This window comes from Chlorocebus sabaeus, chromosome 11, assembly GCF_047675955.1.
Source record: "Chlorocebus sabaeus isolate Y175 chromosome 11, mChlSab1.0.hap1, whole genome shotgun sequence".
Classification (NCBI taxonomy): domain Eukaryota; kingdom Metazoa; phylum Chordata; class Mammalia; order Primates; family Cercopithecidae; genus Chlorocebus; species Chlorocebus sabaeus.
Genome location: NC_132914.1, coordinates 120,936,081 through 120,948,204, shown reverse-complemented (window position 1 = coordinate 120,948,204; position 12,124 = coordinate 120,936,081). Strand labels below are relative to the sequence as shown.

At 44.1% G+C, this 12,124-nt stretch overlaps 1 protein-coding gene across 3 annotated transcripts in view; it reads right to left on the bottom strand.

The window, feature by feature from the left end:
* TCTN2 (tectonic family member 2) overlaps nt 1–12,124 on the bottom strand; it is a 37,950-nt gene that overhangs the window by 13,589 nt on the left and 12,237 nt on the right. For all 3 annotated transcript variants that reach the window (XM_008005133.3, XM_008005134.3, XM_008005135.3), the window contains exons 6-11: nt 8,824–9,023; nt 7,672–7,798; nt 4,869–5,010; nt 3,034–3,099; nt 1,385–1,519; nt 1,063–1,140 (exon numbers count right to left, since the gene is read on the bottom strand). In XM_008005133.3, coding sequence (XP_008003324.1) covers nt 1,063–1,140; nt 1,385–1,519; nt 3,034–3,099; nt 4,869–5,010; nt 7,672–7,798; nt 8,824–9,023 — 748 coding nt within the window. The remainder of the gene's footprint in view (nt 1–1,062; nt 1,141–1,384; nt 1,520–3,033; nt 3,100–4,868; nt 5,011–7,671; nt 7,799–8,823; nt 9,024–12,124) is intronic.

Genomic DNA, 12,124 nt, shown 5'->3' with positions numbered 1-12,124 from the left:
CCAGGTTCAAGCTATTCTCCTGCCTCAGCCTCCCAAGTAGGTGGGATTACAGGCACCCACCACCATGCCCAGCTAATTTTTTTGCATTTTTAGTAGAGATGGAGTTTCACCATGTTGGCCAGGCTAGTTTCCAACTCCTGACCTCAAGTGATCCACCTGCTTCAGCCTCCCAAAGTGCTTAGACTACAGGTATGACCCACCGCACTGGGCCATAACCTTTCAATAGAACCTTTTTCTAGTAAATCCATTCAACCCCAAGGTCTGTTGTTAGATCATATTCCCATCTATCTCCTATTAATCCAACTTACTGTTTCCAATATTTTACTATGAAAATGTTCACATGTACAGAAAAGTTGAAAGTAATACCATGAACACCAATACAGCCACACCAAAATCAACAGCTGTTAATATTTAGCCATATTTGTCTTAACTGTATCATACAGGTGTTGAGCATTTCTTATCCAAAATGCTTGAGACCAGAAGTGTTTGGGATTTTTTCAGATTTTGGAATGCTTGTGTATACATAATAAGTGTATCTTGGCTGGACGCAGTGGCTCAAGCCTGTAATCTCTGCACTTTGGGAGGCTGAGATGGGCAGATCACTTGAGGTCAGGAGTTCAAGACCAGCCTGGCCAACACGGTGAAATCCTGTCTCTACTAAAAATATAAAAATTATATTAAAGTGAGCAACCCTGCAAGCCTCCCTTTGGAGAAGTAGCAGATGAATAAAGCTTCCTGTGTTGGGTGATTTAAAAAAAAAATTTGCCAGGCATGGTGGTGTGTGCCTATAATCCCAGCTACTCAGGAGGCCGAGGCAAGAAAATCTCTTGAACCCAGGAGGTGGAGATTGCAGTGAGCTGAGATTGCGCCACTGCACTTCAACCTGGACAACAGAGCAAGACTCTGTCTCCAAAAAAAAAAAAAAAGAGAGAGAGAGAATAAAGAAAAAGGTCAGAGTCAGAAACTAAAATTGGAGAGAGTTACTTATAACCATCCTGATGGCTGGGAGTGTTGAACTAAAGTACGTTTGTAAGATCAATGACTGGTATCCACTCATCTTACCTGGATTTCCAGATAATTCTTCTTCATTACCACTATTATAGCTTAAAAATTTTACTACAAATCTCTGTGTCATTATCCCTAGAAATAAAACAAAATAAAAGTATAATGTGCACCATTTCACTAGGAAAAGAAATTATTCTCCATAGTGCTTTATCTTAAAATTGCATTTTGACATTCAAAGTATACTCTCGTTGATTAAATCATAAATGCACATAAGAAACAAGTCTAACTTAGTTTTATGGGTTATAATTATAAGAATCTTGGAGAGAGAAAAAAAAATACTTTTCAGTGAAAGCATGTTTGCTACCCTCATTAAAGTTACCTTTCTGGTGGGCATTAATCTCTGCCCTAATAATTCTGACATTGATATCACTGATGGTATTATTATTCCATTTGAAAATATAATGTTCTTCCACATTCACGATTCTGGGGGCTGATCTGTTATTTAAAGGAGTTTCTGCAAATACAAGAATATGTTCATAAATTAAAGACCGTCTTTGAGCCTGACTCTATTACTGGGACATTCTCTCTGCTTGCGTGGCCTTTCCCAAATGCCCTGCCCCTGCCCTCCCTATCTCCAGCTCCCTAACATGGCACAGTCACTGCTTCCTTGAGGAAGCCTGCCCTGGTCCCATCAAGTCAGCATTAGCTGCCTCCCCTATGCCGTCATGGTACCCAGAATGAGATCTGTTCCTTTCATTTCTATATCCCCAGCACCTGGCTCATAGCTTGCCATGTAGCACACACTTGGTAAAATGTTTGTGAGATGAAAGACCAGAGGGTCAGTTCCGCCAGGGCAGGGGCCCGCTGTCTAGTTCCCTACTACAGCGTAGGAACTCCACTAACATTTGATGAGCTAATGAATAAATTTGAGAAGTACAACACATCAGAAAGAGACACCCAGCACTTGGGGAGGCCGAGGCGGGTGGATCACCTGAGGTCAGGAGTTTGAGACCAGCCTGGCCAACATGGTGAAACCCAATCTCTACTAAAAATACAAAAATTAGGCCAGGCACGGTGGCTCACGCCTGTAATCACAGCACTTTGGGAGGCCAAGGCAAGCAGATCACGAGGTCAGGAGTTCAAGACCAGCCTGGCCAACAGAGTGAAACCTCCTCTCTACTAAAAATACAAAAAATTAGCCATGCGTGGTGGCAGGTGCCTGTAATCCCAGCTACTCAGGAGGCTAAGGCATGAGAATCACTTTAACCTGGGAGGCAGAGGTTACAGTGAGCTGAGACTACCCTACTGCACTGGGCGACAGAACAAGACTCTGTCTCAAATTAAAAAAAAAAAAGAAAAGAAAAGAAAGAAACAAATAGTATCCTTCATTAAAAATTAAAGTTCTGGTAAAATTAGCCAAACTGGGCCAGGTGTGGTGGCTCACGCCTGTAATCCCTGCACTTTGGGAGACCACGGCAGGTGGATCACTTGAGGTCAGGAGTTTGAAACCAGCCTGGCCAACATGGTGAAACCCCGTCTCTACTAAAATACAAAAATTAGCCGGGCATATGGTGGCGGGCACCTGTAATCCCAGCTACTTGGGAGGCTAAGGCAGGAGAATTGCTTGAACCCAGAAGGTGGAGGTTGCAGTGAGCCAAGATCGTGCCATCGCACTCCAGCCTGGGCGAAAAGAACGAAACTCCGTCTCAAAAAAAAAAAAAAAAAAAAAGAATTCTTTAACTATCAAACATTTAAGAAAAGTTTCATGGAAGCTGGAACTAGAAGGGACGGTGGAACTCAGAGAATCCAGGACTGTGGAGGAGCAGGCTCAGTGTCACAGAGAGCAAGCACTCTAAAGCCCAGCAAGACAGAACGAGGAACAAATGAAATGCTCCTGGCAGATTTTTCTAACTATTGTGAACCTTTTTAAATGACTAACAAAAATACATACTCTGGGGGTATGTGTTACTTGTAAGAAATGACATATCTATTTCTGAAGAAATGACGTCAAAGTGTAACATTAAATACCTCTATTGGTGATGAATTTGTCTAGGTCAGTTGCTTCCTCATAGATTACTTTTGGTGTAACTGTGCCTAAAGAGAGAACATAAAATAACTTCCACAGGCGTACACATGGCCTATCATGGTCACACTAAGTCAAAGTATAGTTGATCAAGCAAATATGGTGACCACAACTGCCCAGAGTGGTGACTACAAAACTCTCCCCACTCCCCAAAAACCATCAGATAGGAGTCCCCGTCCTCTTAGTGTCTAATTATAACTGAGGAGGAAAATCCACAACAAACAAACAAAAACCAGGGTCACTGACATAAAAACAAATATGCAGTTCACTGCTGGTGGCAATAGCAAATGGTGCAGACACTGTAGAAAACAATTGGCCAGGTACGGTGGCTCACGCCTGTAATCCCAGCACTATGGGAGGCCGAGGCGGGTAGATTGCCTGAGGTTAGGAGTTCGAGACCAGTCTGGCCAACATGGTGAAACCTCGTCACTATTAAAAATACAAAAAAATTAGCCAGGTGTGGTGGCACACACCTGTAATCTCAGCTACTTGGGAGGCTAAGGCAGGGGAATCGCTTGAACCAGGGAGGTAGAGATTGCAGTGAGCCGAGATCATGCCACTGCACTCCAGCCTGGGCGACAGAGCGAGACATTGTCTCAAAAAACAAAAATAAAAACAAAAAACACAATTTGGTGGATCCTCAAGAAGTCATATTAGCATGACCTGTCAGTTCCACTCCTAGGTGTCTACCCAAAAGAAATAAAAAGATACATCTACGCAAAAACTTGGCCACGAGTGTTCATGGCAGCGCTATTCACAACAGTCAAGAGATGAAAACAACCCATATATCCATCAGCTGATGAATGGACAATGGACAAATACAATGTGCTCTGTCCATGCGACAGACTACGATTCAGCCATAAAGAGGAATGAAGCGCTGCCATGCGCTACAACACAGATGAACTATGGAACACCATGCTAAGTGAAAGAAGCCAGACACAAAAGGCCACACAGTGTATGCTTCTGTTTCTGGGGAACACCCAGAATAAGCAATCCATGGAGACAGGAAGCAGACTGGTGGCTGCCAGGGGCTGAGGGAAGAGGGGTAGGGAGTGACTGGTGGCTGCCAGGGGCTGAGGGAAGAGGGGTAGGGAGTGACTGGTGGCTGCCAGGGGCTGAGGGAAGAGGGGTAGGGAGTGACTGCGAATGGGGACAGATGCCCTTCTGAGGGGATGAAATGTTCTGGAACTAGAGAGAGGTGATGGTGGCACAACAGTGTAGAAGGTACTAACGTCAATGAATTGTACACTTTAAAATGGTTAATTTTGGCAGAACGCAGATGCTCACACCTGTAATCTCAGCACTTTGGGAGGCCAAGGCGGGCGGATCACCTGAGGTCAGGAGTTCAAGGCCAGCCTAGCCAACATGGTGAAACCCCATCTCTACTAAAAACAAAAAAATTAGCTGGGCGTGGTGGCGTGGGCCTGTAGACCCAGCTACTTGGGAAGCTGAGGCAGAAGAATCGCTTGAACTTAGGAGGCGGAGGGTGCAGTGAGCTGAGATCGCGCCACTGCACTCCAACCTGCGCAATGGAGCGAGATTCCATTTCAAAACAAACAAACAAAAAGGTTAATTTTATGTTATTTGAATTGTACTTCAATTTCAAAATAATTAATATGCAATATGCTGTCTTATGGAACTAAACTTTTTCCAAAGAAAATAATTGGGAGTTAAAATATTATTTGAAGTTGAATCAGTAGAAATGATTTATACTCTCATGAGATCACACTTTATCTTCATGTTTGGGTCTGCGTTCTTTTCTCAAAGAAATGTAACATACCTCCTAAGGCAACATTCTTTATCTTCGCATTGATAATACCATCTCGTTCTTGGTATACTTCCAAATCAGTAACGCATTTAACATCAAAATTGTGAAGAAATGCCACGGGGGCGTTCTGCATACACTGCCCAGTCAGGGACATCTGAGGGTGAAGGGCAAAGCCAACAGATTTATGGCCTCTCTCCTAATCATACAAAATAGATCAGCATCTCTTAAAACTGTTCTTTCTGCAGCCTGCTCCCATTGCTGGCTTGGTTTCAGCAACGGCAAGTTCACGGACTAGTTGACCCGCTTTAGCAAAACATCTAACTGATTTGCCCATCAAGGTCTGGAAGCCACTGGTTGTGGAGTCACAGTAAATATTACCTAATAAAAACAAAGAAAATCCCTTCTCCTATTCTATTTAGTTTGCAGAGACATGACTATATTTAACTTCATGTTCTCTCCCTCATCACAACCAGAGTTTAATACCATAAAAATGGATTCATATGAATAAGAAAGAGAAACTGTTTTACCTCCCATGCTTTCTTCCCACAAATAACACTCCTCATAACGTTGAACGTAAAAAAAGATTTCAGGTTGGGAGCAGTGGCTCACACCTGTAATCCCAGCACTTTGGAAGGCTGTAGTGGGAGAATCATTTGAGCTCAGGGGTTCAAGACCAACCTGGGCAACATAGCAAGACCTTGTCTCTACAAAAAGTAAAAAATTAACTGGGCACAGTGGCATGCGCCTATAGTCCCAGCTACTTGGGAGGCTAAGGTGGGAGGATTGCTTGAGCCCAGGAGGTGGAGGCTGCAGTGAGCTGTGACTACACCACTGCACTCTAGCCTGGGCGACAAAGCAAGACCCTGTCATTCATTCACTCATGCATTCATACATACATATATAAATGATTCCATATAAAACCTTAAAATATTTTTCAAAATTCTAGAATGGTAAATAAAATGATGTATTTATCTAACCATTGTTTTCTATACTGGACCCTACCTGAGGGTAGTGAGGGGCAGGAAGGAGAGGATCAGAAAAAAACTATTGGGTACTTGGCTTAGTACCTGGGTGACAAATAATCTGTACAACAAAACCCTATGATATAAGTTTACCTATATAAACAACCTGTACATGTAGACCTGAACCGAAAATAAAAGTTTAAAAAGAAAAAGAAGTAAAGAATGATAGTTACTTCTAGCCAGGCACGGAGGCTCACACTGTAATCCCAACACTTTGGCCAAGGCAGAAGAATTTCGAGGCCAGGAGTTTAAGACCAGCCTGGGCAACATAATGAAACCCCCATCTCTACAAACAAATTTTTGGCTGGGTGCAGTGGCTCAAGTCTGTAATCCCAGCACGTTGGGAGACCAAAGTGGGCAGATCACTTCAGCCCAGGAGTTAAAGAGACCAGTCTGGGAAACATGGCAAAACCCCATCTCTACAAAAAATTGGCCAGGAATGGTGGTGCGTGCCTGTAGTCTCAGCTACTTGGGAGGCTAAGGTAGGATCACTTGAATGTGGGAGGTCAGGGCTGCAGGGAGTCGAGATCACATCAGCACACTCCACCCTAGGTGATAGAGCAAGACTGTCTCAAACCAAAACAAATTTTTTTAATTAAAAAAAAAAAAAAAAAGACTCACACCTGCAATCCCAGCACTTTGGGAGGCCAAGGCGGGCGGATCACTTGAGGTCGGGAGTTCAAGACCAGCCTGACCAACATGGAGAAACTCCGTCTCTACTAAAAATACAAAATTAGCCAGGTGTGGTGGTGCATGCCTGTAATCCCAGCTACTTGGGAGGCTGAGGCAGGAGAATTGCTTGAACCCGGGAGGCGGAGGTTGTGGTGAGCTAAGATTGTGCCACTGCACTCCAGCCTGGGCAAAAAGAGCGAAACTCTTTCTCAAAAAAAAAACCAGAATGATAGCTACTTCCACAGAAACGTATAGAAAATCTTTTGGTTTTATTTTGTAAGTTCACTCTGAGTTTTAAGAAAGACTGTGATTAATTTAAGAATGACTATATATTTTATTAATCTGGAGAACATAAACAGTTAAGTCACTGAAAGGTACAAAGGAGGGAAATAAGTAACTTAAAAAGAGATTTTAAAGAGAAATATGACTTAAATTAACAATAGGACAGGAAAAATAAAGGGTCTAGCAGCCAGGCGCAGTGGCTCACGCCTGTAATCCCAACACTTTGGGAGACCGAGGCTCTCGGGTCACAGGGTCAAGAGATTGAGATCGGCCGGGCGCGGTGGCTCAAGCCTGTAATCCCAGCACTTTGGGAGGCCGAGACGGGCGGATCACGAGGTCAGGAGATCGAGACCATCCTGGCTAACCCGGTGAAACCCCGTCTCTACTAAAAAATACAAAAAACTAGCCGGGCGAGGTGGCGGGCGCCTGTAGTCCCAGTTACTCGGGAGGCTGAGGCAGGAGAATGGCGTAAACCCGGGAGGCGGAGCTTGCAGTGAGCTGAGATCCGGCCACTGCGCTCCAGCCTGGGCGACAGAGCGAGACTCCGTCTCAAAAAAAAAAAAAAAAAAAAAAAAGAGATTGAGATCATCCGGGCCAACATGGTGAAACTCCATCTCTAGTAAAAATACAAAAAAATTGGCTGGGAATGGTAGCACACGCCTGCAGTCCCAGCTACTCGGGAGGCTGAAGCAGGACAATCACTTGAACCCAGGAGGCGGAGGTTGCAGTGAGCTGAGATCTGGCACTGCACTTTAGCCTGGGCGATAAGAGCGAGACTCTGTCTCAAAAAAAAAAAAAAAAAAGAGAAGGGTCTAGCGTACTCATATTGCAATGATTACCTGCGGAATAGTAAAATATGCCTTCTTTACAGTCATAATGGGATCTCCTTGTTTGTAACCAAAGTCTGCAAAGTCTTTTGCGTCAGTATCCACATATACTTCAAAGGAAGATTCCTGTTTGGGGGAACTGAAAATCAATAAGAAGGGCTGAATAAGAAAGTTTCAGTTATCTGCAAAAACACAATTCTTCCTTAATGTTGTTCTTTACTCTTGTTTTCTGAGACGGATCTCACTCTGTCACCCACACTGGAATGCAGTGGCACGATCTTTGTTCACTGCTACCTCCACCTCCCAGGTTCAAGTAATTCTCATACCTCAGTCTCCCAAGTAGGCTGGGATTACAGGTGCCCACCACCACACCCGGCTAATTTTTTGTATTTTTAGTAGAGATGGGGTTTCACCATGTACCCAGGCTCATCTTGAACTCCCAACCTCAGGTGATCTGCCTGCCTCAGCCTCCCAAAGTACTGGGATTACAGACGTGACCCACTGCACCCAGCCTCTTTACTTTTGTTTTGTTTTATTTTGTTTGGAGACAGTCTCACTCTGTCGCCCAAGCTGGAGTGCAATGGCGCGATCTCGGCTCACTGCAAGCTCCGCCTCCTGGTTTCACACCATCCTCCTGCCTCAGCCTCCCTAGTAGCTGGGACTACAGGTGCCTGCCACCACGCCTGGCTAATTTTTTGTATTTTTAGTAGAGACGGGGTTTCACCATGTTAGCCAGGATGGTATTGATCTCCTGACCTCATGATCCGCCTGCCTTGGCCTCCCAAAGTGCTGGGATTACAGGTGTGAGCCACCACACCCCGCCTACTTTTTTAATTACAAAAATCATAGATGTAAATTTTTAACAATCCAAAACTGTAAAATACAGAACATTAAAATCCCCCATGAGCCACCACTCCTTCGCCTCCCCTAGAAAAGCACCATGAGCTGTTTTCAATGTCAATCAATTTCTTTTCAATAAGGCCCAATTCTGTCAAATAATGCAAAATAAATTAGCTAACTGAAATCTATAATTGAACCCTTTAGGCACGGGATCTCTGGAGAGGGATTGGGAAAAACGTGACCGCATTATAGGGCCTACTAGAGTATGGCCCCACCAGGGCAGGAGAACAATGCCCCATCCCAGGCAGCTGCTCAGACACTTACACGGCACCATGGTAGAAGTAACCAAGGAAGGGCGTGTTGGCAAGGGGCGACTGCACACACAGAAAGGGAAACCAGTCGGGGACACTGTGTGTCGTTGTTCCAGCAGAGCAGAGTTGATCAAAAGGAGGACTGACGTCTCCTCCAAACACGCCGGTGAAGCAGGACAGTCTGAACAGCTCTGTTAAATTTGATGAGCATTCCTGGAAGACAAACATAAAGGCAGGGGCTATGACCGCAGCGAGACTCTCCTGGCAAGCGTGACGAATGCCACCTCTTATTTAAGGCCAGCAGGACGCTACCGAGTAAGCGAGAACATCTATAATCTCTGTCTCATCAAAAAGTGCCTTGTGCCCACAAAAAGTAAAATAGTTCTAGAATTTCTTTTGTCAATTCCCCAAATAAGCCTCCAAGTCAGAAACTTCAAGCATTCAAGGGAACCACAGTTTTACTAGGACATGAGATATTCCCAGTAAAGAAAAAGAAGAAAAGATAGTACAGAATAGATCCCAAATGAAGACAAAGACATAGTAAACCGCCTTTCTTAACTGTCATCACCATTCAAACCCTTAGCCCAGAAAAGTCTCCGGATATTTACAGTGAGGGGAAACGTTCCATATTCCACAAGGATCCTCCAGGCCCTCGCTAGATTATAACATGACCCAATTCATGTCATCAAGAAATTACTTGGGGCTGAGTGCAGTGGCTCACGCCTGTAATCCCAACACTTTGGGAGGCCAAGGCAGGTGGATCACTTGAGGTCAGGAGTTTGAGGCCACCCTGGCCAACATGGTGAAGCCCCGTCTCTACTAAAAATATAAAAATTAGCTGGGCATGGTGGCAGGCGCCTATAATTCCAGCTACTGGGGAGGCTGAGGCAGGAGAATCACTTAAACCCGGGAGGTGGAAGTTGCAGTGAGCCGAGATCACACATTGCACTCCATCCTGGGAAACACAGATTCTGTCTCAAAACAAACGAAAGAAAGAAGGAAAAGAAAGAAGGAAAAGAAAGAAAGAAAAAGAAAGAAAGAAAGAAAGAAAGAAAGAAAGAAAGAAAGAAAGAAAGAAAGAAAGAAAGAAAGAAAGAAAGAAAGAAAGAAAGAAAGAAAGAAAGAAAAGAAATTACTTGGACTGCATGCAGTGCGTCACGCCTGAAATCCTAACATTGTGGGAGGTTGAGGTGGAATGAATGAGCCCAGAAGTTCAAGACTAGCCTAGGCAACATAGAGAGACTCAGCCCCAACAAAATTAAAAAAAAAAAAAAAAAAAATTAGCTGGGCATGGTGGTGCACACCTGTGATCCCAGCTGCTCAGGAGGCTGAGGAAAGGACTGCGTGAGTCCAGGAGGCTGAGGCTGCAGTGAGCCATGATTGGGCCACTGAAGTCCAGCCTGGGCAACAGAACAAGACCCCGTCCCTTTAAAACAACAACAACAACAACAACAACAACAACAAAAAAAACCACCGGGTGCAGTGGCTCACACCTGTAATCCCAGCATTTTGGGAGGCTGAGGCAGGTGGATCACCTGAGGTCAGGAGTTCAAAACCAGCCTGACCACCATGGTGAAAGCCCATCTGTACTAAAAATAAAAAAATTAGCCGGGCGTGGTGGCAGGCGCCTGTAGTCCCAGCTACTCGGGAGCTAAAAATAAAAAAATTAGCCAGGCGTGGTGGCAGGTGCCTGTAGTCCCAGCTACTCGGGAGGCTGAGGCGGGAGAATGGCGTGAACCTGGAAGCGGAGCTTGCAGTGAGCCGAGATCCCACCACTGCACTCCAGCCTGGGTGACAGTGCGAGACTCCGTCTCAAAAAAAAAAAAAAAGAAAGAAAAAGTCAGGTAAATGGAGAATGTTTTAAGACCCATCAATTCAGTTATACAACCTATGGGGGCATTACAGCCAGAATTGCCTTCTCCTGCTATAACTCCAAAAAATTGGCCTTTAATAGTCATAGATTTAAAAGACTGTTTCTTTACTATCCCTTTAGCTGAGCAGGACTCTAAACGGTTGACATTTACAGTTCCTGCGGTAAACAACCTGCAGCCTGCTAAGCGTTTTCATTGTTTTACAGATGGGTCTAGTAATGGTAAAGCTTCTTATTCTGGATCAAAAGGTAAGGTTTTCCAGACACCCTATACTTCAGCTCAAAAAGCAGAGCTTGTAGCTGTAATTGAGGTATTGACTGCTTTTGATATGCCTATTAATGTGATTTCTGATTCTTCATACGTGGTTCATTCCACACAGTTAATTGAAAATGCTCAGTTACAATTTCATACAGATGAACAACTGATGACTTTATTTACCCAATGCAAACAGCAGTTACAAGTAGAATGTACCCTTTTTACATCACTCACATTAGGGCTCATACACCTCTTCCAGGACCTTTGACTGAAGAGAATCAAATGGCTGATCGCCTAGTTGCTAATGCAATATCTAATGCAAGACACTTTCACAATTTAACCCATGTTAACGCCTCTGGTCTCAAACGCAGATACAGCATTACCTGGAAAGCAGCTAAAGCTATTATCCAGCGATGCCCAACTTGCCAAATGGTACATTCCTCATCTTTTACAGGCGTTAATACTCGAGGATTGGAACCTAACTCTCTTTGGCAAATGGATGTCACCCATGTTCCCTCGTCTAGGAGACTAGCTTACGTACATGTATGTGTGGACACCTTTTCTCACTTTGTCTGGGCCACATGCCAATCAGGAGAGTCTTCTGCCTGTGTTAAATGTCACCTTTTGCAGTGTTTTGCAGTGATGGGCATTCCAGCTTTTATTAAAACAGATAATGCCCCAGGTTATACTAGCCAAGCTCCAGCTACATTTTTCTCTATGTGGAATATTAAACACATTGCTGGTATCCCATACAATTCTCAAGGACAAGCCATATTGGAACGAATGAATCTTTCCCTAAAAAGCAGTTGCAAAAGCAGAAAGGTGTAAATAGAGAATATGAAACCCCATAGATGCAACTGAATCTATCATTATTAACTTTAAATTTTTTTAGCCTGCCCAAATGTCAGATGTTATCAGCAGCTGAACAGCATCTGCACAAACCAGCTGCAAAGACAGAAGCAGAACAACTGATTTGGTGGAGAGATCCAATAACAAAAAGTTGGGAAATAGGTAAAATAATAACTTGGGGTAGAAGTTATGCTTGTGTTTCTCCAGGCCAATATCAACAGCCAATTTGGATACCATCAAGACACCTGAAATCTTTTTTTTTTGTTTTGTTTTGTTTTTTGAGACGGAGTCTAGCTCTGTGGCCCAGGCTGCAGTGCAGTGGCCGGATCTCAGCTCACT